Below are 20,664 nucleotides of genomic sequence, written 5' to 3' on the forward strand. Positions count from 1 at the left end.
TGGAGGAGCTTTCCCGGGGTCGAAGGGGGGAGGCTCTTTTGGTCTAGAATCTTTGAAACTGACCTTGTTTTTATTAATCAGATCGTGTTCAAAACGTGATACACACATAATCTCGTGGGATGGTAGCATAATCTGCGAGATGGGACAGGCACGATAGATTGGGAAAAAGCAACGTTTTTCCCTTCTGGATCGGACCGGTAACATGGCCTCGACCTCTTACAGACTCTCCATCTCTCACCGTCGGGTCGGGTTTCACAGCCGAGTAAGAGTGGAGGGAACCGGCCGGCTCCTACAGGGCGGGCCATCCTTGACGCCCGCCTTCAAAAAGCTGAACGTTGTGGTGGGTGTGCGGGATGATGTGCCATCTCGACATTGCCATGTGAGACAAGGTCTTTGATGATATCAATCTGTAGATAGTAGTCAGCCATTGAAACGCCACAACACCATCAACTCGAGATGCTTCAGGTAGGATTCAGCTCATTCAGCAGTAGAATTGAGGATTAGATATCATACACGCGTCCAGGGCCTCTAGTGAGTCTAAATTACGTATGTTGTAAATGCAACCTGGGCGCCAGACCAGACCAGTGGTTTGGTGTTTTCCGGCCTTTTTGGTGGTGGTGACCAAATCGGCCGAGATCACGACGGCCATCTTGCCCCTTCACCAACAATGATCCCAAGCCCAATTGATCCCATCTATCACGGTCCTTGTGTGCGTGTGTGCTGCTGCTTCTTGTCGCCCGCCTTTTCCGGGGACGCAGAGCCAAGGCCACCACTCAAAAAAAAAAACCGATTTCACCCCCACGGTCCCTTAACACACAATCCTTCCATGCGCCGCCACCTTCCTCCCCGATCCATGATCCGTGGTCCATCTCCCGGGTCACCAGTGTCATCTCCCACATGCTGCTGCAACTCTGCGACACCTTGCAGTGTGGGTGTGGGAGGACAGGTCCCTCTCCCGCAACGCCGAATTCCGAAGCATATTAAACCAGCCAACCGGTAGGTAAGTAGAAAAAAAAAAAGAAGAAAAAAGTGACTAAACGCAAAGATCGCAAGTCGTGGTACTCGTAACAGTCATCCAGAGTCGTTATACAGTGTTGTCCTTTCATAAAGATTCCTTCGATCCCTCTCCCCTCGCCGTCTCACCCAACCTTTCTCCCTTACGTTCCCGAGAGTCCGGGGTTGAGACAGGGCTAACGGTAGGTATGAGAGAAGCCAAGGTGGGTCAGGTCGGGAGCTTGTGGACCGTCTTCCTCTTCTGTGTCGTTGGTGTCGCGAATCATGCCCAGCCCCAGCCTGGTATTATTAAAAAGACGCTGTCAAGAAGAACCACCTTCTTCGAGAAGGAGATTAACGCAAAAACAAAAACGCCCGAGAGCGACCAAGGCTGGGGAATGGGGCTTGTCAAAGCTGGGGGAGAGCGTCGTGAAGGCTCCGCTTCCCGGCCCGGGTCTCAAGGCGTGGACGGTCAAGACGAACCCGGGCCGGCATCGCTCCGACGGTGAGCGCCGAATGGCAACAACAACAAGAAACAGCGGCCGAAGCAACGGCAATTGCGACACTTTCTCAACATCAACGCCGACGTTTGCGCCGAGGCACAATCGCTGCCATGGGATCGAGAACAAGAGCCGCGATAAGGTCGTGCAGACGCCACGCAGAACGCTGCTCACACATTGCAGTGCACATTACCGTACTCAACCGCAACGTGCCGACCTCTCCCCCGCAGCCGACAATCATCCTTCGATAGGGACGAGATGGCCATGAGGATTGTACTGCAAATCATCGCTGCTATCATGATAAGCTTCATGCGACTGTTCCCTTCGGACGGGGTGCAGCTGGTGAGGGAGCGTGAATCCCGCCTCCAAGGCTGCTTGCACCATCAAAGATGCCTCCTTGTACCGCCGGTCTGTGTATTTCGTAAAGACTGTCGCGTGGTGCAGGTGAGGCTGATCGCAGCACTCAATGATCATGGTAACCAACGGCTTCAGCTGACTCCAGGTGTACCCCGAGTAGTGGACATGCTGCTTAGTCTAATTGCATATTAGCTTCAACTTCCGGTATGAGAGACCACCTCAGCTTACCCAGTCACCCTTCTTAAGAATGAGTCGAGAAAGGCAGTGTGCTCCGGCAGCGAGGAAGCTTGGCGGTGTGGCAACAAAACGCTCGTCCATGATGGTAAGCTCCAGGAAGTACTTGGCGAGAGTTCGCGTGTCAAGGTCGTAGTCGTCAGCCTTGCTCACACGTCGCAAGAAGCTCATCGGACCGGGCCAGCCCAGCTCGAAGCTCAGCATGCTGAGCATGAATCGCTCCGCCTTGAGGACCTCCTCAGCAGAATATCCGTTGTCGACCATGTACACAATCTCGTCAAGCGATGGACTGTTAATCTCTTCATACTTGGCGGCCACGAAGATAGCGGTGGCACCGACCAGCTGAAGCTTGCCGATCGACACGATCTTGGATGAAAGGAAACGATCGATGTAGTTGACGGTGAGGAATAGGGTCTCGGGAAGCAGGCAAAATCGTGTGTGCACCTGCACGAGCCAGTCCATAAGGACCGATCGCATTGACCACTGGATCTCTGTCTGAATGTCCATGTAGTGAGGGTCGGGGAGCATCTTCATCTACACAAATGGTTAGCTCGCTCGCTTCGCGACGCGAATCCTTGTCACGTACCTCCAGCTCCCGCATGTACTCAAAGATCTCCTCGCCGTACTCTGCAACCATGCTGACGTCCCAAAGCTCCTCCTCAATCTCGTCGTCAGTGCGGTTCCGCTCGACCTCTTCACGGGCTTCCTCTAGTTCACGCTGTACGCGGGCAGTCACTCGTGGCGGCACTATTGTTGTAGCTCCTCCAGCGGTCAGATCGCGAGAACGGAAAGAATGCGCCGTTGTGTATGCTTGGTCTTGATCGTCAAAATCCTCTTCTTCTTCGTCCCAGCACTCTTCAGCCTCTGACATGGCAGGGGCAGGACCCTCAGACAGGACGGGAACCACAGGCTCCTCCTCGGAGATCTCAGGAAGCTTGGTGGCAGCCTCGTGGAACTCTTCCTTCTGCAGCGCGTCTAGGTCAACACCAGTTTCGATAGGGAGGTAGAGAGAATCAAGGTAGGCGGCGTGATCGTAGGGATATTCTTCTTGTAGGGGCATTGACACAGCGTTTGTGTTCTTGTAGCCCGTCTCGACAGCATCAGGCTTGGGCGCGACCTTTTCGAGCTGCTTGCTTTGAGTGCGTCGGAGGTTGGGTTGTTGTTTTTGTTTGAGCTGGGGCTGACTCTTGTGGTGACGCGGCTGAAGGGCGGGTGCGTTTTGGGCCGATGACAGTGTTGAAGCCTTGGACACTGCATGAACGGGCTTCTTGGTGTAGCCTTGACCTGCAGCCTCCTGGGCGCCGCGCCCGAGCTTCTTGTTCGCGTCGGAAGCCTTATTCTCGAGAGCAGGTCTGGAAGTGGGTGCGTGGGAGCTGGGCCTTTGCGCGGGATGCGAAAATCCACCCTTGCTGTAGTTGACGTTTTCCTTGTTGATGGCAACAGCTACGTGGCCTTGAGTGGTGCCGTTGGAAGTGTGAATCTTGATTTTGTTCTCGTCGCGTGTATGCCCGGTCTGTTTGCTGAGGTTCGTGACGTCGCCAAACGCAGCTCGCTTAGCAGGACCGCGAAGGCCGCCTGCTACCGCCGAGGCCATCGTGGCCAGGTTTCCGGTTGACTTGTGCCGTTGGTGAAGATCGGGTGCGTTTTCGTTGCCTCGAGGGCGGAACGGCTGTCGAGGTGCAACGTTAGCATGGAACTCACATAAGCTGCCCAGGCGTGCATTGGTATGCAAGGGAGAGTGGCTGTTGAGTCACGACACCCAACTGGCTGCAGCGCAAAGGGCAAAATCATGAGCATCAAGACATACCCTGGCGTCCATGTTGATGATTAAAAGAGGATGTTGGATATATGCGGGAACTGGTTCGGCGTGATTTACACGCGCTTGGTGTTGTTGATTGGGTCAGGCTTCTAGAGCCAAAGAAGCCGACGGTCGTTGGAGTTGTTGCTGGCGCGTCGAGAGTTCATGTAAAATGCAGTACCGTTTTTCGAATGGTGATAAAGTTCAGATAATGCGGGCGGTTTTGTTCTCCCTTGCTTGAACTGAGCTTTGATATCAGCTACTTCGCAAGTCGACAATCGCGTTGCTGTCAGGCCGCCTCAACCACGAACTGATGGTGATGAACTGAAGTCAAGCTGAGCGGAACAGGTCGTGGTTTGTTGTTTTTTCCTTGAGAGGAAAGAAGAAAGGTAGTAGCTTGGGGCCGGCGGCTGTTCGCGAGATTAGGGGCTCGGGCACCCAAGGGGCTTGGACCGGGAGATTAGACAGGGTAGGTTTGACTCGGATGGGACGATGAAGTCTACCGTCGAGATCGGCGACCGGTTAGTTGACCAGGGAGAGGATCCAAAAGAGGTGCTCGACCATGTGGTGAGGAAGAGATTACAGACAAAGACAAGTTGAGGCGAGGGCATGATAATAAAGGCGCCCCGAGAAGTTGGATCTGGGTAAAAGCATCCAAGACCCGTAGCCGTGCAACGGGCAACGGGCAACGGTGTAGGAGCCTTGGGCCGCTGGGAGGTCGCTGACAACAGAGACTCTGATTGGTGTGCCGCCTGGGACTCCCCACTCTTTGCCTGAGATGAGATTTTGTTTGTTTATTTATGCGGCGGCGACGCCCAGGCACAACATTATTTTAGGCGCCTTAGCGCAGGGAGGGAAGCTCTGTCAGCTTGGCCCAGAAGCGCGGTGCTGGTGTTCGGGTCGTAGGCTGGCTCGTGCATTTTATTCTTCCCGTCGTCACAGCGATGGATATTTCGGGACGAGCTGTTCGCGCCAAGCCTATCTGGGCGGGGTTAAGCCTTATTGGGGCAATCCCGTTTCTTGTCGCGTCTCACTTCAAAAGGCCTTCAAGACGTTGACGTCGGTGACAAGCTCTGTGAGACATCTTTCAGGAGGCAAGACAGATGAAAATATCGAGATCGGTGTCCTTTATTCACATAACAACTTTAGAGCTCTCAAGTCTTTTAAACGTGGAGCAATGCTTCACTGTTGACATTGAATGTCGGTCAGCACCAACCGCGTCGTATGACCAGGGCATTTTCACGATCTAACCACGCTCTCACGTGACCTGCGCACGCCTCAAACTTGACGGCATCTTCCAAATCCTCGAGATATCCAGCACGTCACGATGCTACCGAAACCTCGTCGCAAGCCGGTTTTGGAAGGAACTCGGACTCCGCAGTGTCTCTGAAGGCCACCGAGACATCTGGTTTGCATGCGCGGGAACTAGGTGGCCGCCAAATGGCGAAATACGCTCAGCTTTGCAAGAAATGAGAGCTCAGGAATTCGAGCTTGAATGTTTCATCCGGCCTCTGCGGGGACTTTATATCTGCGCAATCCAACCTCGGCAGTGATTCAAGGAGCGCTGAACCTCTCTTTATTCGACCCAATTCATGGCACAGTCAGCTGAGTGCGACAAGCGAGGAATTCGCACAAACTGCGATAAGCGCCCTGATCTGTCCACCCGTCATGAAATGGTGGATGGCATCGCCCCTCCTCAGACAATCCGCCACGCAAGCAGCACTAAACCCAGCTCTACGCCACCATATCTCACCTTTCCAACCGCGCGATGGTGCAACATCGTCAGAATCATCCGGCCGACATCCTATTCAACAGTGATGGCGCGCTCTCGTTCCCCAGTTTCCCCGATCTGCTCGCTGTCGCAAATCCCGACCCATCCAGGCCACGGGAGGGGCTGTGTGTGCGCCCTTGATAGCTTGGAAAGCTGAGACATGAGGATTCAACGAGCCAACACGGCATTGCGCATTGCCTTCTGACAGTAGCCGAACGCTATCAAGGTCAATGAAAGCTTTATTAGCTCCAGAAGTTCATGTTCAACCTAGCGGGAAACACGGAATCAGGAACAGGCGGGTTTAAAAGGGTGCGCCAGCTCCATGTGGTCTGTCGCAATGGATCTCTAACCCTGGAGCACGAGAGTGGCGAATAGTCAAATGTCCTGTCCCTTGATGGACAAGGACTGGGCAGAATGCCACAGCCTCGGATAGCTCATGTCGATTGTCGCGAATACGCCTTGTACCGGACTCGATGCCTAACTCGGCTTCTCGTCAAATAAGGCGATCGTAATCACCAGTTCAATATGCGCCTTTTGGATCAAACCTGTGCCCGCCCAGCATTCTGCGACGGGGACCAACGGGTGCCAATGGCGGCGAGTTCACTGGGCGCATCCATCCATTGATAAGTACCTGCGCAGGCACGGCACCGCACCGCACAGAACTGCATGACATGGAAATCTAGCGACCGCCACATGCCAGACGAGTCTGCGCTGTGACGAGAGATGAGGCGAGAGACGCAATCTCGCGAAAGAGGCTGGGCGCAATTCGACTTTAAGCACCCGAGACCATGATGAGATCTGGCGAGAGTCCCTATAATAACAACCAAATGCCGAGCTCCATCACATTCTTGGACAGGCGCACAAGGGCCATGCATATGCCACAGATGCACACACCGTAACTTCTGTGCGTCCTCGACATGCCATGCCATCCACCACTGATGGGCCGTCCATATCCATATCGCAAATCAGCCGGGGCCCGTCGGAGCGGACTGGAGACTGGAGATCATGAAGTTATTATCTATCTCGCTTGCCACGGATAGTTCCAGTCTAGGCGCGCAAGCTGGCAGAGCTTGACGCAGAACAGAGTGCGAGGCGAGACAAAGGGAGATGAGGAGAGGAGACCAGACCACAACGCGCTCCTTCAGTCACGGCTGGGCTGCGACGGACGCTGATTCGGCCAACGGAGCTCTCCATCTTTTTTCTGTCGCATCTTGTTTTTGTTGTTGACCAGCGTTTTTTGCGCCAGCGCATCCAAACGTGGATAGGGCGGGGCGGTGACAGCGTGCGCGCAAGCGTCATGCTTGATGGTCGATGGGCGCATCGCATCCTTCCCTTGGATGCAACCTGAACCCCATCATCCATGGGAACGCGCAAACATGATGGGCGCATTGTCTGCTGAGTAGCGCGATCCTCGGGTGAGGGTTGGCTTCTTGCAGAGAGTCGCAGCTTGACCTGCGAGAAGGGCGCAAAGGGGACACCACTGCAGTTGTCTGTCCATCGCATTGCGCATCTGTGAATCGCATCGCGTGGCAAGGGTCCGGATGGCCCCGTCCGTGGCATGCACAGTACGGTCGTAGCTTGGGCTAGGCTGGTCACGGGTCCCATGATGCCAGTTGAGGTTATGCATCGCCCGCCGATGCCGTCCGGGTCTTTGCAGGCCCACGGCTGACAGGGGTCCGTCCATGAGCTGGAGAACTACCTGCCTTCCAGAGCGCGAACGGGAGAGACAAGAGAAGAGGAAACTCGATAACCAGAGAATGCAGTTCTCCAGGCCGAGAGAGTGGCCGGGTGCTAACTATCGATCGCATGGTTCCATCCACGGCGTGCGCGGATGGATGGATTCTGGCCTCACGCTGAAACAAAACAAGCCAGAACGTGTGGCCAAGCTCCAATCCTCGATCCCATTTTTGCCTCTCTACCTTGTGCGCCACGAGCCAGCCGTCTCAACGCTGCCTGACCCGATCAAGATGAAACCCCCAGCGGCTTCCTCGATGGACAGGGAAATTGATCGCCCGGGTCCAGGCGTCGAGCGAGGGTTATCATGACAAGTTGGTTGCTGAACCCCAGGGTAGGGGCTGCCTGAGAGCGAGCGCGCAATGAATGCAATGCTCAACTTGAGATGAGGGAATGGATCTAGAAGACGAACAGGGTCTCTCTCTGCTATTCCTAGCGCCCCTGGAGAACCATGCGCAAGGCGAGGCTTGCTGGGCCCCTTGGCAGTTGGATTTCATTGTCTCAAGGGTCGATAATCTAGGTTCCTTGTCCTTCGAGAAGATGAAGGGAATTCCAGATCCACGGCGGGTCGGCGCAAAACCCCTTTTGGTTGAATCAAGGTCGCTCTGATTCAAGTCTCTCATTAACAGACTAATACAGCGCATATCTATTATGTTTAACGGTTTGTTCTTCAACAAATTGCTGGCTGAACCGGATGAACGCCCCTTGCGCTGGTCCAGGTTGGGGGTCCAAAAAAACCGGCACACTAAAATCCCACAACAGGAACACGGCCTCAACGTCTTTGCCAACTTACCCGGAATAACCAAGACACAAGATGGCATAAAGCAAGCACGTACAGTTCAGCCCTAGTTTTACCCCCTGAATTCTATTTCAAGATTCAGCAAGCCTCTGTTTGCCCACGGCGGTAAAGGGAAGGGTATTTCCTGCGCGTCTGGTTCAACTCGACGCATGATCAGGACAGGCCCCGAGCTTGGCCGGCCATGACAGCAGCGCGATTGGCTGTCAATGGCTTATTGCAACCACCAGCTCAGAGCTGTCTGAGCCCTCGATCAACAGCTCTCAGCTTCTCATTGTGCGCCTGCTAAGAGCCGGCTGCCGCCCAATCCGTTCGTTCTCGCGCGTAGAGTCACCATTGGGTCTACGAGCCGCCGAGTTACAGGTTGATTTATGGTCAAATCTGCGCCTTCGAGTTTGCGCCGGAAGATGCTCAAAAAGCCCTGAATTAGAGTCGCACTGGACCCCCGCCAAGCTCCGGGCGCAGTTGATACTCCCCATTGGGAGGAGGGAGCGGGAGAGAGAATATGGATGTGTGTGTGCGCGTTGTGCGTGTGTGTGTGTGTGTGTGTGTGTGTGTGTGTGTGTGTGCGCCTGCAGGTCTGGAGCGGCGCTCAACAACTGCTGGCTGCCATGTCGCCGAGCGTGTGCCATTCACAGATTTTCCTTTGTTCTCAAGCTAGCCGGGACCACAGGTTCGTTATTTTCCTACTTGACCCTACGGATCCATCCATACCCACACCTACATTCGGATGGGAGGTGAGGGTCACTCGAGGCGGCCAGACAAAGAGAGCTGTCAGAGGACAGCACGAGCGTGAGGGGCTGGGCTGGATTCTCATGGGGGCGAGGCCATTGTTGTTGGCCGCTGGGCGCCAGCGCCTAGCCCAACTAGGGTCGCCTTTGGAGCAATGGAGATGTCGCTAGTAGCGGATGGATCGCGAGTGGACGGTGGGAGAGGAGCAGATAGATGGGTCGGTAGCAGCATGACGCTCCAACGGAGGCCGGAGGTTCGGGAGGGAAAGGAAGCCAAGTCCCCAAAAGGGCTCCGCTGAAACGGACAAGTCAACTGGAGGGTTGGCTACCTTAGCTTGACTGGACAAGTCAGTCAGTTTCGACGTCGCGATCCATATTGGATGGAGAGCAAAAGACTCATACCCAAAGGCGCAGCGCAGCACAGCGCACACACTTGAGTTGAAGGAACAGCGCAAGAGCGGGCGCATTGCCTCTACTCCGCTCCTGAGAGCCGTGCCTGAACCTTGTGTCTCAAGGTTCCGTCTTGCGACAAACCATGACCGAGATACGTAGGCTCATCATCACCGTATAAAGTATGCGCCTTGCTTGCCGGGGATCGACATATGACTACCGGGCCCTTGCAACCTCTCAGATACGTATGCCGCCCGCCCGCAAGAGGTCGAGGAGGAAGCGCATGGAAGTTGAGAAAGAGTAGAAGCATCTGATAGATGCAATTTTCATCTATTCCAAGAGCGCAGACAATATGTGTGCGCGCGCGCAAAGAGATATTGTTCCCCTGTGGTTGCGCGCTGCATCACCCGCTTTTCAAGGTTCCAGTTCCCGCGTCGGCCGTCAGTCAAGAAGAATGCGCCCCCTGAAGCAACATGCAACACGCGGTATAACACCGTGGAGGACGTTTCTGAAGCCTAAATGCCATCTTCGGAGAATTCAAACAATGGCAACAGCCATATATTCAAGCCCGCGCTCATAGTTCCCCGTTGCGGTCAGGCACCTCAATAGACGGGTCCCTCACCTCAATGGATTCAGGGCAAGCCGACCCTGGTCCAATCTCAGCGCTGGAGCCGACCTCCCTGAAGGTGGGTGTCCAGTGTGCTGCCATTACAGGCCCTGACACGCTGTAGATGGCCCCTTCCAGCGGTCTAGCGGCCTCCTCTCCAGGCCTCCCCCAGGGGACGTTATCTCCAACTGCCTTGGAAGGGGACCTGGGGCCAGCCAGCCCGTGTTAGTGAGCCCAGTTCGGCAGCGACAAAATCGTTCAACTCTCTCGCCTGGCTCCTCTTTTCCTCATGCACACCCTCTTCCCAAGTGTTCAACGCCGCCACAACCATCCCAACCCGACTCTGGTCGTCTCTGGTGAGTCCCATCGCCTGTATCATCATGCGCGATCCCCATCGAGACCCAATCTCGAGACCCCGAATCTCCCCTCTCCCGTCCTGAGCCCCCAGGCCCATGACCGCTCTCCTCCATCCGTCCTCCCCGTCCCAACCAGCGCCAGTCCGCCCGGCAGTCGTTCTCTCCGTGAGGATCACTTCCCGACACCATCTCAGCTGCTTCACCTGTTGTCCAGGCCTCGACCAGCTGCTAATCCGCCTCAGTCCTCTCCCTAGGTCGCTCAACTCGCCGTCGCTGTCGTTTCAACGAACACCCTCCGTCCCATCGTCGTCATCCGCACCGCAAGTCGAGCCCTGGAATACCACCGCACACAAGACTCGGCGCTTACCGCCCACGCCCTGGATGGTGATCCCCTTTTGATCTCCCATCCATAGCCCGGCATCGTCTTCACATACTCGCATCGCTTCTGTTCTCTGGCCCTCGGCCACAGACCAGATTGTCGAGCGTCCTGTTGAGCGATCCTGCCGTGAACAGGGCCTGGCCCAGTCTATCCCAGGCAAAGCCCGCAACCGCCGTCCCCAACCACAACCCTCACCTCTTCCTCCCTATCAACCTCGTCCATCTCCATCGACACACTCCTACATCACTCACACTGGCACAATGGCTTCCATGTCGCCGCTGAACACCGCTGCCGGTGGCTCGGGGGCGTCCTCGAATGGAGGCAGTGTCTCACCCCAGCAGACGGCGACCCCCAAGAACGTCGCATTCGAGCTGTTGTTCCCGGAATCTCCCCAATATCGTGCGCGCCTGCCCATGCGAGTACAAATATACCCTCACGATACTACAGACTCGATTGTGACGACCGTCAAGAATTTCTACGGTTTGTACTCGGGTCCGACCGGGTCAAAGGGAGTCAGTTTTGAGGATGAACACCGCAACACCCTCATTGCTCGATATGAAAACTTCCGCAATAATATGGTCGTTTACGTTAGGGTCATTGAAGAGCCTCCGGTCAACCCGGCCGCCTATGCTCATCATTACCACAACGCCTCGGTCGGCGCCCACCCCTACTATGGTGACAGCGCTTATCCCGCTCCCCAAACCCAGCGCTTTGCGCAAGATATCTCTAGACCCAGCTCGCGGTCATCGCGGAGACGGAGTCCTTCTCCCAATGTTGCTCGCGGCCGAAGAAGTGCTTCTGCCAGCACAAATGGGAAGAAGGGTCGCTCTCGTTCCTCCAAGAACCGGGGGTCCGCCGCCAGGAGTCATGTTGAACTCCACAGCGACAGCATAAACGGATATAGCAGCAGTGATGAGCCTACTTCGACGTCTGGCAAGAACAAAGACCAGCTGCCCACGACCGACATCAGCGTCGAGAACATTGTCGAGGGTGGACGTCGAAAGAGGGCCAAGTTCGAAAGCTCGGTAAGTGGAGACCGCCATTTTGTCAAGGCGGCCTCAAGAGACTGACAGCGTCGGTTCACAGGAACTGCCCCTGTTTGCACCACCTCAGATGCCGGCGGCGACATCGAACCCGTCCGTCTCTCCTGCTCGTCGTGTTGAGCCTCACCGTCAGGCGATGCCCTTTGTGCAGCCTCACCAGAACCCTTTCACGAACGCCCGCCCCATGCAGTCACCCCAGGGTTATAGCAATGGCCACTCACACTCCAACATGTACTCGACACCAGGCCCTGACAGCCGTCGCAACCGCAATAGCATCGGCTATGCCAGCAATGGCAGCGGAATGGGTGTCCTCCCTACCCCTGACCCGACCGTCGGCAGCTGCATGTCTGAAGAAGACAAAGACGTCGCCATCCAGCTGATGCGCCTTGGCGAGATCTCCAATATCTCCCAGGGCCGCACTTCTGCCTCGACCCTCGATGATACATTCAGCGGAAGAGCTGAAATTGCTTCCTCGACTGGTGCTACCAGCGATGGAGAGAGCGATAGCGAGGCTGAGCTGCCTCCTGCCCGCCGCCAAAAGCTTGATGCTGCTGGCGCTATCGGCAAGGTCTATCATACTACCGAGGCGCACTTCATGCCTCCTCCTGAGAGCGCTGAAGTTAGCGGTGACGATGCCGACTATGAGGATGGCGCAGATGATTCTCTGCTCTCCAACAGCAGCAAGACCAAGCCTGTAAAGACCACTAAGGCTCCTACCAAGCACAAGAGCTCTGCCTCCATCTCCAAGGCATCGTTGACCAAGGGATCCAAGAGCGGTCGCGCTTCCAACGGCTCCAAGACCAAGAAGCTGCCGGCTGTCCCTGCCGGTCCAATGTCCCCGGCATCTATGCCTCCGTCACGAAAGCAGTCGGTCGTGTCAACTGGACAAGCCCCGCCTGTTCCTGGCGAGGAGGAGCAGCCTGATCTCTCCACCAAGCCGCGCTGCCAGCGCTGCAGGAAGAGCAAGAAGGGCTGTGACCGACAGAGACCCTGCGGACGTTGCCGCGACGCAGGCCTTTCTGCGGATCAGTGTATCAGCGAGGACGAAGGCAACGGCCGGAAGGGTCGATACGGTCGCCACATGGGAGTACCCATCAAGAAGGAAGAAGTTCCCGCCGTTGTCCAGCCCGCTCTATTACCCGCTGCTCCTATCGCCGCCGCAACAATGACAGCGGACAAGTCGAAGAAGCGCAAGCGGTAGGAGTGACGGTCGCCTCCTTGGCGAATTTTTAGATGTTGGCTTGGTATGTGTCATTTTGCACAAGAAACACGCATTGTCGAAATCTTGAGCATGTACACTCAACCTTGATCAACCATCTAGGCGGTCATGTCAGACTCGCAACCAAACTTGTCTCACTTCACAACAATGGATTGTAAACATCGCATCAAGGACAAAAACACCATCGCAGTATATCATGCGCATTATCTCATCTTCCTCCTTTTTTGTTTTTCTTTTTTTATCTTGTTGTTACTATGGTTCGCAGGCGAGAGGGCGGCACTCATGATGATTTTCAGGAGGATGTAATAACGACGGCCTGCCGGCCATTACACTCCTTATATGGCGTTTGGGGGGGAGGGGGAGATGTGGGAGTTGTCGAGTGTCTTTTGTTACTTCTCTTTTCGTTTCATCTGCTTTGTGCTCTTGCTCTGGAAGGCCTGGCAAGGACGGATGGCTCGCTGTTCGAGTTGCCATGGTCTTCCACAAGGCGGGCGATCAAAAATGGAAGGGCGCGAGGAAGGGAGGTTTGGAGGCAAGCTCGGCGCGTGGATTGGAAAATCTCCCAAGGGATAGAAGGAAGGGTAGGAACGGAAATATGGAAGGGTTATCATCGAGTGTGTATGTGAAAGCGCAAGACAAAGGAACTCAGGGGAGAGCTCAAAGAGGGAGACAGACGAAAAAAAAGGAAGCCCGTCTGGATGCTAACTATGGAAATTGTCTACTAGCCGCGCAAAAGGACGGACGGACTCGGGGTCGGCGAAGGCGACAGGGAGTGGCTGTTTCTGATTTCCTTGTTCTATTGCGATTTTCTATAGCTTGCTGTAGTATGCATTCCTACGCAACATGTTCAATTATTCATTTGCTGGGCGTTTATACGTGATGGTGAGGGACGGGGAGGGAATGTGGTTGCACCGTTTTACATGGCGCCCATGACCTAGGCGTTTAAAAACGAGGATATAGCCGTCGCAACAGTACGCGACCGCTTTCCCCGTCTCCCGGAGCGATACAGATAAACGTGGTTGCTGGATTTTCACGATGTGGTGTCGCAGGCGAGGGCATTTTGCGACAGAAGCGCTGCAAGCTTGTTTCTCGGACCCCCTGCCGACACCATCTCAAGCCTGAACGCGGTCGCATCGAACGCGCAGCAACCCCCTCAACGGTATTGAAACCCAATTACACTCTCTGTTACATATTGCATCGCATCGCATTGCATTTCAAACCTTCCCTTCACCTGCGTTATCTCAACGGTCTTCTTTTTTTGAATTTCAAAGAACCGGTCAATCGTCTTAACCTACACCCCACCATCAAATCCCTCCCCTCTCCCCCCGAATCGGGCGCTAGCGTCCCGCTCCCGCCCCACCCGCCCGCACGATGCGGGGACGATCCCAGAGCCGATTGGTCCAGTATCCCGGCAAGGTGGCATCACGTGAGATGCCAGGTCATTGCTTTTTTACGTCATGTTTTTTTTGTGTGCGTGTCTTTGTTTACCCCGCGCTCGCGATGGAGGGGTAATTCTTCTTCATGGGTGGTTTCGCGACACAAGAGGTGGACATAATAAACAAGACAAGTCCAAAAGTGCAAAAAATTAATGGTTGTTTTTTGGTGGTTTTTATGTAGCGTGGAGAATGGCGATCGCGATGATGCTACTCTTTTTCTTGTTGATCATTTGCGAGCGGCGATATCAGCGCCGTTCGGCGTCGGAACTCTCATCCCGAAACGCCAGCCGTTTTATCGGTCGCAACAGTGGACTCTCTGCGCAGCTGCGCGCACCACCTGCGCGTTGCGACAAATGCGGTGAATGATAGAGGGCTTGCAGGGGACATAGTGGGCGCGTCTTGCATTTCGCAGGCGCCTTTATTTGTTTATTGATTTTTTTTGTGTGCCCTTCCCCTCCGGCGCCGATGGCCGCGACCACCCGTGACGGAGACCTTTCATTGGCCCCACGTCTCCTGCCCCAAAGCCGCGGACATCCGTCGCCGGAGGTGTTTAGGTGCCCCGGCCGTCGGTGCGGGGCCATCGGGGCCGGCCGGTACTTACCCTGGAGGTTCGTTCGGCTCTTCTGAGTCACAAAATCTCCACCCTTTTTCGGCCGTTGAATATCGGAGGAGAAAAGGTCCAATTGACCCGCAATTGAAACAGTCAATTGATAGCAACTTCTCACCTCACCTCCGACTCTTGGCGTTTCCCGTATTCTGGATGTTGTACAATGGCCATCATCATGCATTTAGGGGGCCCCCTTTTGTTGGGGTAAAAAAAGAAGAGGGAATCCACCTCCAACACCGAGGTCACCTGGACCGGGAATAATCACCCATCGTCCTGTCACGTACACCCTACGACGCCTCTTTTTCCTTCTTCCCCCCTCCCCTATCTACATGTCGTTGACAGGGCGCCCTACAACAACCTAGTCAACTAGAGAGGACCCCACGACGGCCGGACTTCAGCAAATGACAATGCCTAGAGCACGGAGCGCCGAGGGCCCGATCGGAGCGGTTCATCCTGTGTGGGGCGCGATATCGGCCGAAGATGGGTGGTAGAGGGAGAAAATCCTTTATCCTTCTGATAGTAGGGAAAGGAAATCCAATTCCGGCTGGGCGAATTAATAATGCCTGGCTGTATATAGGAGCCTCGCTGACCCCGGAATCGAGATCCTGCCGCCCCCCCCACGCAGAGTCTATTAACAGTAGCATCTGAATTGGAACACGCTCCTCCCCATGTCCATTGCCTCATTGTGTCGACGACAATGTTTGCCAGAGATGTAGAGAAGACTCCGGCCTACGGGCAGTCATCCGTCGATGCTTCCGAAGAGCCTCAGGTCCTCAATCCCACAATCTCAAATACCAACGCTCCCCCGCCTCCAGTCTTTGACCCGGACAACTTCAACCCTCCCGATGGGGGTTTCCGAGCCTGGTCCCAGGTGTTTGCCGGATTGCTCATCAACTGCCTCGCCTGGGGCTATCCAGCCACCTTTGGAGTCTACCAGTTGCATTACGAGGAGACATTGGGTCTTCCATCATCCCAGATCTCGTGGATCGGTTCATGCCAGACCTTTCTGACCTTTGCCTTTTGCGGTCCGGCTGGCCGTCTCGCTGACGCGGGGTATACTCGAGAGACAGTTGCCGTGGGGAGTATCTTGGCTGTGCTCGGATCATTCATGACAAGTCTCTGTACTGAGTACTGGCAAATCTTCCTCGCCCAGGGTGTCTGTACCGGCATTGGCCTCGCCCTCATCTTCATGCCTGCTGTCTCTGTCGTCAGCTCCTACTTCAAAACCAAGAAAGCATTTGCCCTAGCCGTGGCTGCCATGGGCACCGGTGTGGGAGCCATCGTCTTCCCAGCTACTCTGCAGTACCTCATCCCTCAGATTGGTTTCCCTTGGGCCGTCCGGTGTGCTGCTTTCGTCGCTCTTGTCATGGCCACCCTTGCAAACATTATTCTGAAGCCCTACTTGCCCCCAAGGAGATCCGGACCCCTGGTAGAGTGGGAGGCATTCAGAGAACTTCCATATCTGTTCTTCTCCCTTGGTGCCTTTCTCAACTTCTATGCCCTGTACTTTGGCTTCTTCTATGTGAGCCACTCACCGCTTGTCCTTGCCCAATCTCTTATGCAATTTACTGACTTGAGACGTAGATAAATGTCTATGCCCGTAATGTTATCGGCTTCACATCTGTCGAAGCAGTCAGTCTTCTGCTCATCATCAATGCCCTGAGCATCCCTGCACGACCCATAGTTGGCTATCTCGCAGACAACGTCCTGGGGCCCATTAATACCTTTCTCATCGGTATCGTCGTACTCGGAGGAATGGTCTATGCCTGGATAGGCGTAAAAACCGTTACGGGAATGTACGTCTTTTGCGTCTTCTTCGGATTCGCGAACGGCGCATGTCAGGGCACCTTTGTGGGAGCCAACGCCAGCCTGACTAAGGATCCTCGAAAGATGGGTACTAGGTTTGGTATGGTTCAAACAATCTGCGCCTTTGCTAGTTTGGCTGGTGCACCGACTGCTGGTGCCATCATCGACAAATCTGGCGGCGACTTTGTCTGGGCCCAGGTTTGGGGCGGAACTGTGCTCTTGATGGGAGCCTCCATGGTCATGGCTTCTCGGATTGCCTCGAGCGGCTGGGTTCTCTTCGCCAAGATATGAGACTGAAGGAGAGAGAAAACAAGAGAAGATCGAGTATGCTTGGAAAGAGGGAATGGAAACCAGGGTCATTGACGGAACAAACAAATTGGAAAGTGTAACAGTTAACCAAAAGCAATCAGTTAATGTCTAAATTAAAAGCTGCTTTAGAGGCAGTCGTTTTTTATAGTCTGCGCAACTGGTGCAAAGCCGTGATAATGAGTCGGGCGATCTGGCTGCCGTCTTGCCAGACAAAGTCATGCTCGCCCCTGAGATCCTTGAGCACCTGCACATCAATCCCCTGCTGGGTCAGAAGAGCTGCCATGTTGTCGATCTCGGGTCCGTCGATGAGAGTGTCCTCAGGCGACCATGCAAGGACGGTCAGCTTTCCACTAGTCCATCTATCCTTGAAGCTGGAGCCGAATCGAGCCGGGGACGCCTTGTTCCAGGCAGTCTGGTCTTCACCAAATGCAGAGGAAATGAAACCGGCATAGTTGCCACCGAACCTCTCGTTGAGACCGACCAGGTCAAAGATGCCAGAAACACCGATGATGGCGACGGGAAGAGGTGCCTGCGCATGGGAAGCGAGGACATCATCTCCCATCAGTAGTTGGAAGGCAAGCGTTGCGCCGGCAGAGTGACCGACCAAGATGTAGTCGTCTGCCAACTTGTACTTGCCCTGCAGGAAGTTAAGAGCTGACCAGATATCTTCAATGTGGTCAGGGTGTTTGGCATCACGGGCCTCGGCCTTATTGGTAGAGTCATGAGGGAACTCAGGGTGAGGTGACAGCCGGTAGTCAATGCTGATGAAACCCTTGATATCCTCCAGCGCGACAGCACCGGATATAACAGTGCGCTTGATGGATTCCGCAAAATCGTCCTCGGTGTTTCGAGGGTCACGCCAGCCGCCTCCATGGATGAACCTGTGGGCATATCAATCAGCACGTCGACACAATTGCAGATTCCACATGGCATCATACACCACCCAGTAGCCCGTTTCCTGGTCAGGGCGGTCCTTGAAGCGCCACACGCCCAGCTTCTGGCGACTGTGGTCGCCGTACTTGTGGGACGTGTAAGTGAGTCCCAGGGACTGATCCTTAGCAAGCTCCGCCATCTTGGTAAACTTGGGGCGAGACAATTGGAGCTGTGAAGCGGAGCGGGATATCAGGGTGACCACAGAGGCTGAGACTTGTGGAGACGGGTGGGAGGAATCAAGACTTGGCCAAGGATGGCGTCAACGTCAGATCGTAAGTGTTTGATGGAAACCTCGTGGGATTCACAATTGCGCTGAGGCCATTCGCGTGGGGGCTGAAGTAAGAGTCAGGGTGAAGCTTGCATCGAACGGCTGTTGATGAGAAGAGTGAGGGGTCTGGTTTGTGGTGATGCTCCGCTCTTCCCATTCGCCAATCGGACGCTCTTTCCACTTTGTCGGGTCCCTCTGGTTTGGCAGATCGCACGACAGCTTTTTGGCAAGAGCGACTGACTGCTGTGTCGCAAGCTCCAGTGTCAGCGGGAAGGAAGGAGCTCCTCCCGCCCGTCATGGAACTCAAGTTCCTTCCATGAGCCGCTCACGGAACAGCGGATGAACGTGTTCCGTCCTTCCGTCTTCCCGTCTTCCATTTCCACTTACATACCTTGCGACACCTTATTCCGGATGACTTGGACTAATCATCTACCACCATAGACGATGTCTTCCGATAAACATCAAGTTTGTTCGCCAGCGAAAAAACCGGAATCACCAACTGTTGGGTAAAAGTGGCCCGCGCTCAATTATACCAGCAGAATGGTGTGAATATGAACCAACAGAACGGAAACCATGGACCGTTCACGGAACCATCGGGCGAGCCTCCGCCAAACAGCTAAGCCACCCCTACAATTAACATCCTGTCTGACCTGACGTCGCACATGGCCTAAGAAGACGCGGGGCATGGGTTCGCGGGACAAGGGATGCACGTGTCTGCATCCGGAAACCGGCCATGGATCATCACATCAACGGAGAAATATTCTGAATATTCCCGAATCACAGCTGCGCCTCGCAACTTGGACCGTGTGCTCGCGTGTCGCTGACACATGGAATGGAAGCAGGGTTCCGCAGCGACAGGTTCTAATGCTACCCGAAGAAGGATTTGACGGCGGCCAAATGCAACTCATGATACCACACAAAACAGGATGGTTTTTGGCCCCTGTCCATCTTCCCGCTGCCGATGGAACCCTCCAGGGCCATGTCCCCGCGGTTGCTTGCTTGCTTTCTTGCTTGCTTGCTCTCTTGATGACCTTTGCCTCGTCGTTTGCGCGCTTGTAAGAAGCGCAAACCCAAAGGAGATTGAAGACGGGGTATTGCTGCCGAATCCTTATGCAGCAAGCCCAGACGAGTGACTATTGTTTTGACCTGACGGAGGAGTTGTCCAACAAGGGTATCAATCGTTCTTAGCCCCCGGGACGAGACCAGGCACTTGACAAGGATCCCACGCTCGGCCTCCCTAGAGCTGAGACCGAAACGGTGGCTGCTCAACGCCCTAGCACGGAACCTTCGACAACCTGGATGCCTTTCCACATCTTCGGGTTCGCGCCATCACGGATGAGTCCCGAATGGGTCTAGAGACTGGGGAGGAGTCTTGGAGATGTATCATGAATCTGCCTTTCACTAACGTTAGCTGAAGGATGAATGTCTAGACGTTTTGCTAGCCAGGAACAGATGGCCCCGCAAAGCCTCAACTGTCTGGCATGTCGCATGATGCGCCTTGGTCTTTGAGTTCATGCGCAAGGCGAACCCACCGATCTAGTTATCCTTTCTCGGCCACCCGGACAGTTGATGTTGCCCGCTGATGGTCTGAAGTTTGGACAAGAAGTTCGCAGGTTATCCTCAGCGTATGTATGATCTGCTCTCAAGTATGGCGTGTCTCTAACTGGGGGTAGCCCTCGATAGCCTCTCGCGTCGAACAATGCCTCTTTGTCTCAACAGATGAATGCAACCTCTTTCCCGGCCTCGCTATCCGCCATCCAACCCAAGACCTGCTAGCACAATTTGGCGCATCGCGACAAAGCTTGTCATCGACAGGCTACTACGTATGCCACCAGAACAAATGTCCCCTGTCACTCCATCCCCTGCCCTCGCCTATTTCTTCACCAAACGAGGCGTTGACGGGTTCCACTTGGAACTCGATAGAGGAACCGGCCCAGGAACCGCGTAATGATCTTTGCTTCCTGCATGGGACTTTTACCCCCGTGCCCCCCAGATGCAGCACCGTAAGCATGCCTTAAACGGTCTTGAGCGAGTGTGTGCCCAAACAAACGCCGGCTCACATCCTCTCTCCGGCTGGTGGCACCGTCCGTACCTTGCAGGCACGGGCTTACACCCATGCATCATGCAGAGCAACTCTGGGTTGGGTCGCCGTTGCTAGGTGTGAATCACCCGCACTGCTTGTGCCTAGATCAGTTATGTACCTCGGAGCTGGTTGGTGTTTTGCACGAGTGAGATATATCTCACGGGGATATCACCCGGTTCCCCCCCTTTGGTATCACCCATGTCCTGCCTCTTGATGTTTCCTTTTATCTTTTCCGTTCCCTCTCTACACCCTCTTTGACGCCCAAAGGCTGTGCCATGCTCGAAATCGATCTGCACTCGTGACGCTGGAGCGCC

At 54.8% G+C, this 20,664-nt stretch overlaps 3 protein-coding genes and 1 pseudogene across 4 annotated transcripts, besides 1 other annotated feature; 2 read left to right on the forward strand and 2 right to left on the reverse strand.

Annotated features, from left to right (window-relative positions):
- Positions 1-1,730: 1,730 nt before the first annotated feature.
- NCS57_01123000 (Cyclin N-terminal domain-containing protein) lies at positions 1,731-3,903 on the reverse strand (the record flags this gene model as incomplete). The annotated part of the gene is made up of 4 exons (XM_053060951.1): positions 1,731-2,027; positions 2,079-2,618; positions 2,671-3,753; positions 3,892-3,903. The coding sequence occupies 4 exons, from the start codon at positions 3,901-3,903 to the stop codon at positions 1,731-1,733; spliced, it is 1,932 nt and encodes a 643-aa protein (XP_052909337.1).
- Positions 3,904-10,681: 6,778 nt separating this feature from the next.
- NCS57_01123100 lies at positions 10,682-12,890 on the forward strand (annotated as a pseudogene). The gene is made up of 2 exons: positions 10,682-11,671; positions 11,733-12,890.
- Positions 10,682-12,890: a sequence feature.
- Positions 12,891-15,648: 2,758 nt separating this feature from the next.
- Positions 15,649-17,048, forward strand: NCS57_01123200 (uncharacterized protein; the record flags this gene model as incomplete). The annotated part of the gene is made up of 2 exons (XM_053060952.1): positions 15,649-16,473; positions 16,536-17,048. The coding sequence occupies 2 exons, from the start codon at positions 15,649-15,651 to the stop codon at positions 17,046-17,048; spliced, it is 1,338 nt and encodes a 445-aa protein (XP_052909338.1).
- A 160-nt stretch (positions 17,049-17,208) lies between these two features.
- On the reverse strand, positions 17,209-18,138 carry NCS57_01123300 (Kynurenine formamidase; the record flags this gene model as incomplete). The annotated part of the gene is made up of 2 exons (XM_053060953.1): positions 17,209-17,947; positions 18,005-18,138. The coding sequence occupies 2 exons, from the start codon at positions 18,136-18,138 to the stop codon at positions 17,209-17,211; spliced, it is 873 nt and encodes a 290-aa protein (XP_052909339.1).
- Positions 18,139-20,664: the final 2,526 nt, after the last annotated feature.

This window comes from Fusarium keratoplasticum, chromosome 9, assembly GCF_025433545.1.
Source record: "Fusarium keratoplasticum isolate Fu6.1 chromosome 9, whole genome shotgun sequence".
Taxonomy (NCBI): Eukaryota; Fungi; Ascomycota; class Sordariomycetes; order Hypocreales; family Nectriaceae; genus Fusarium; species Fusarium keratoplasticum.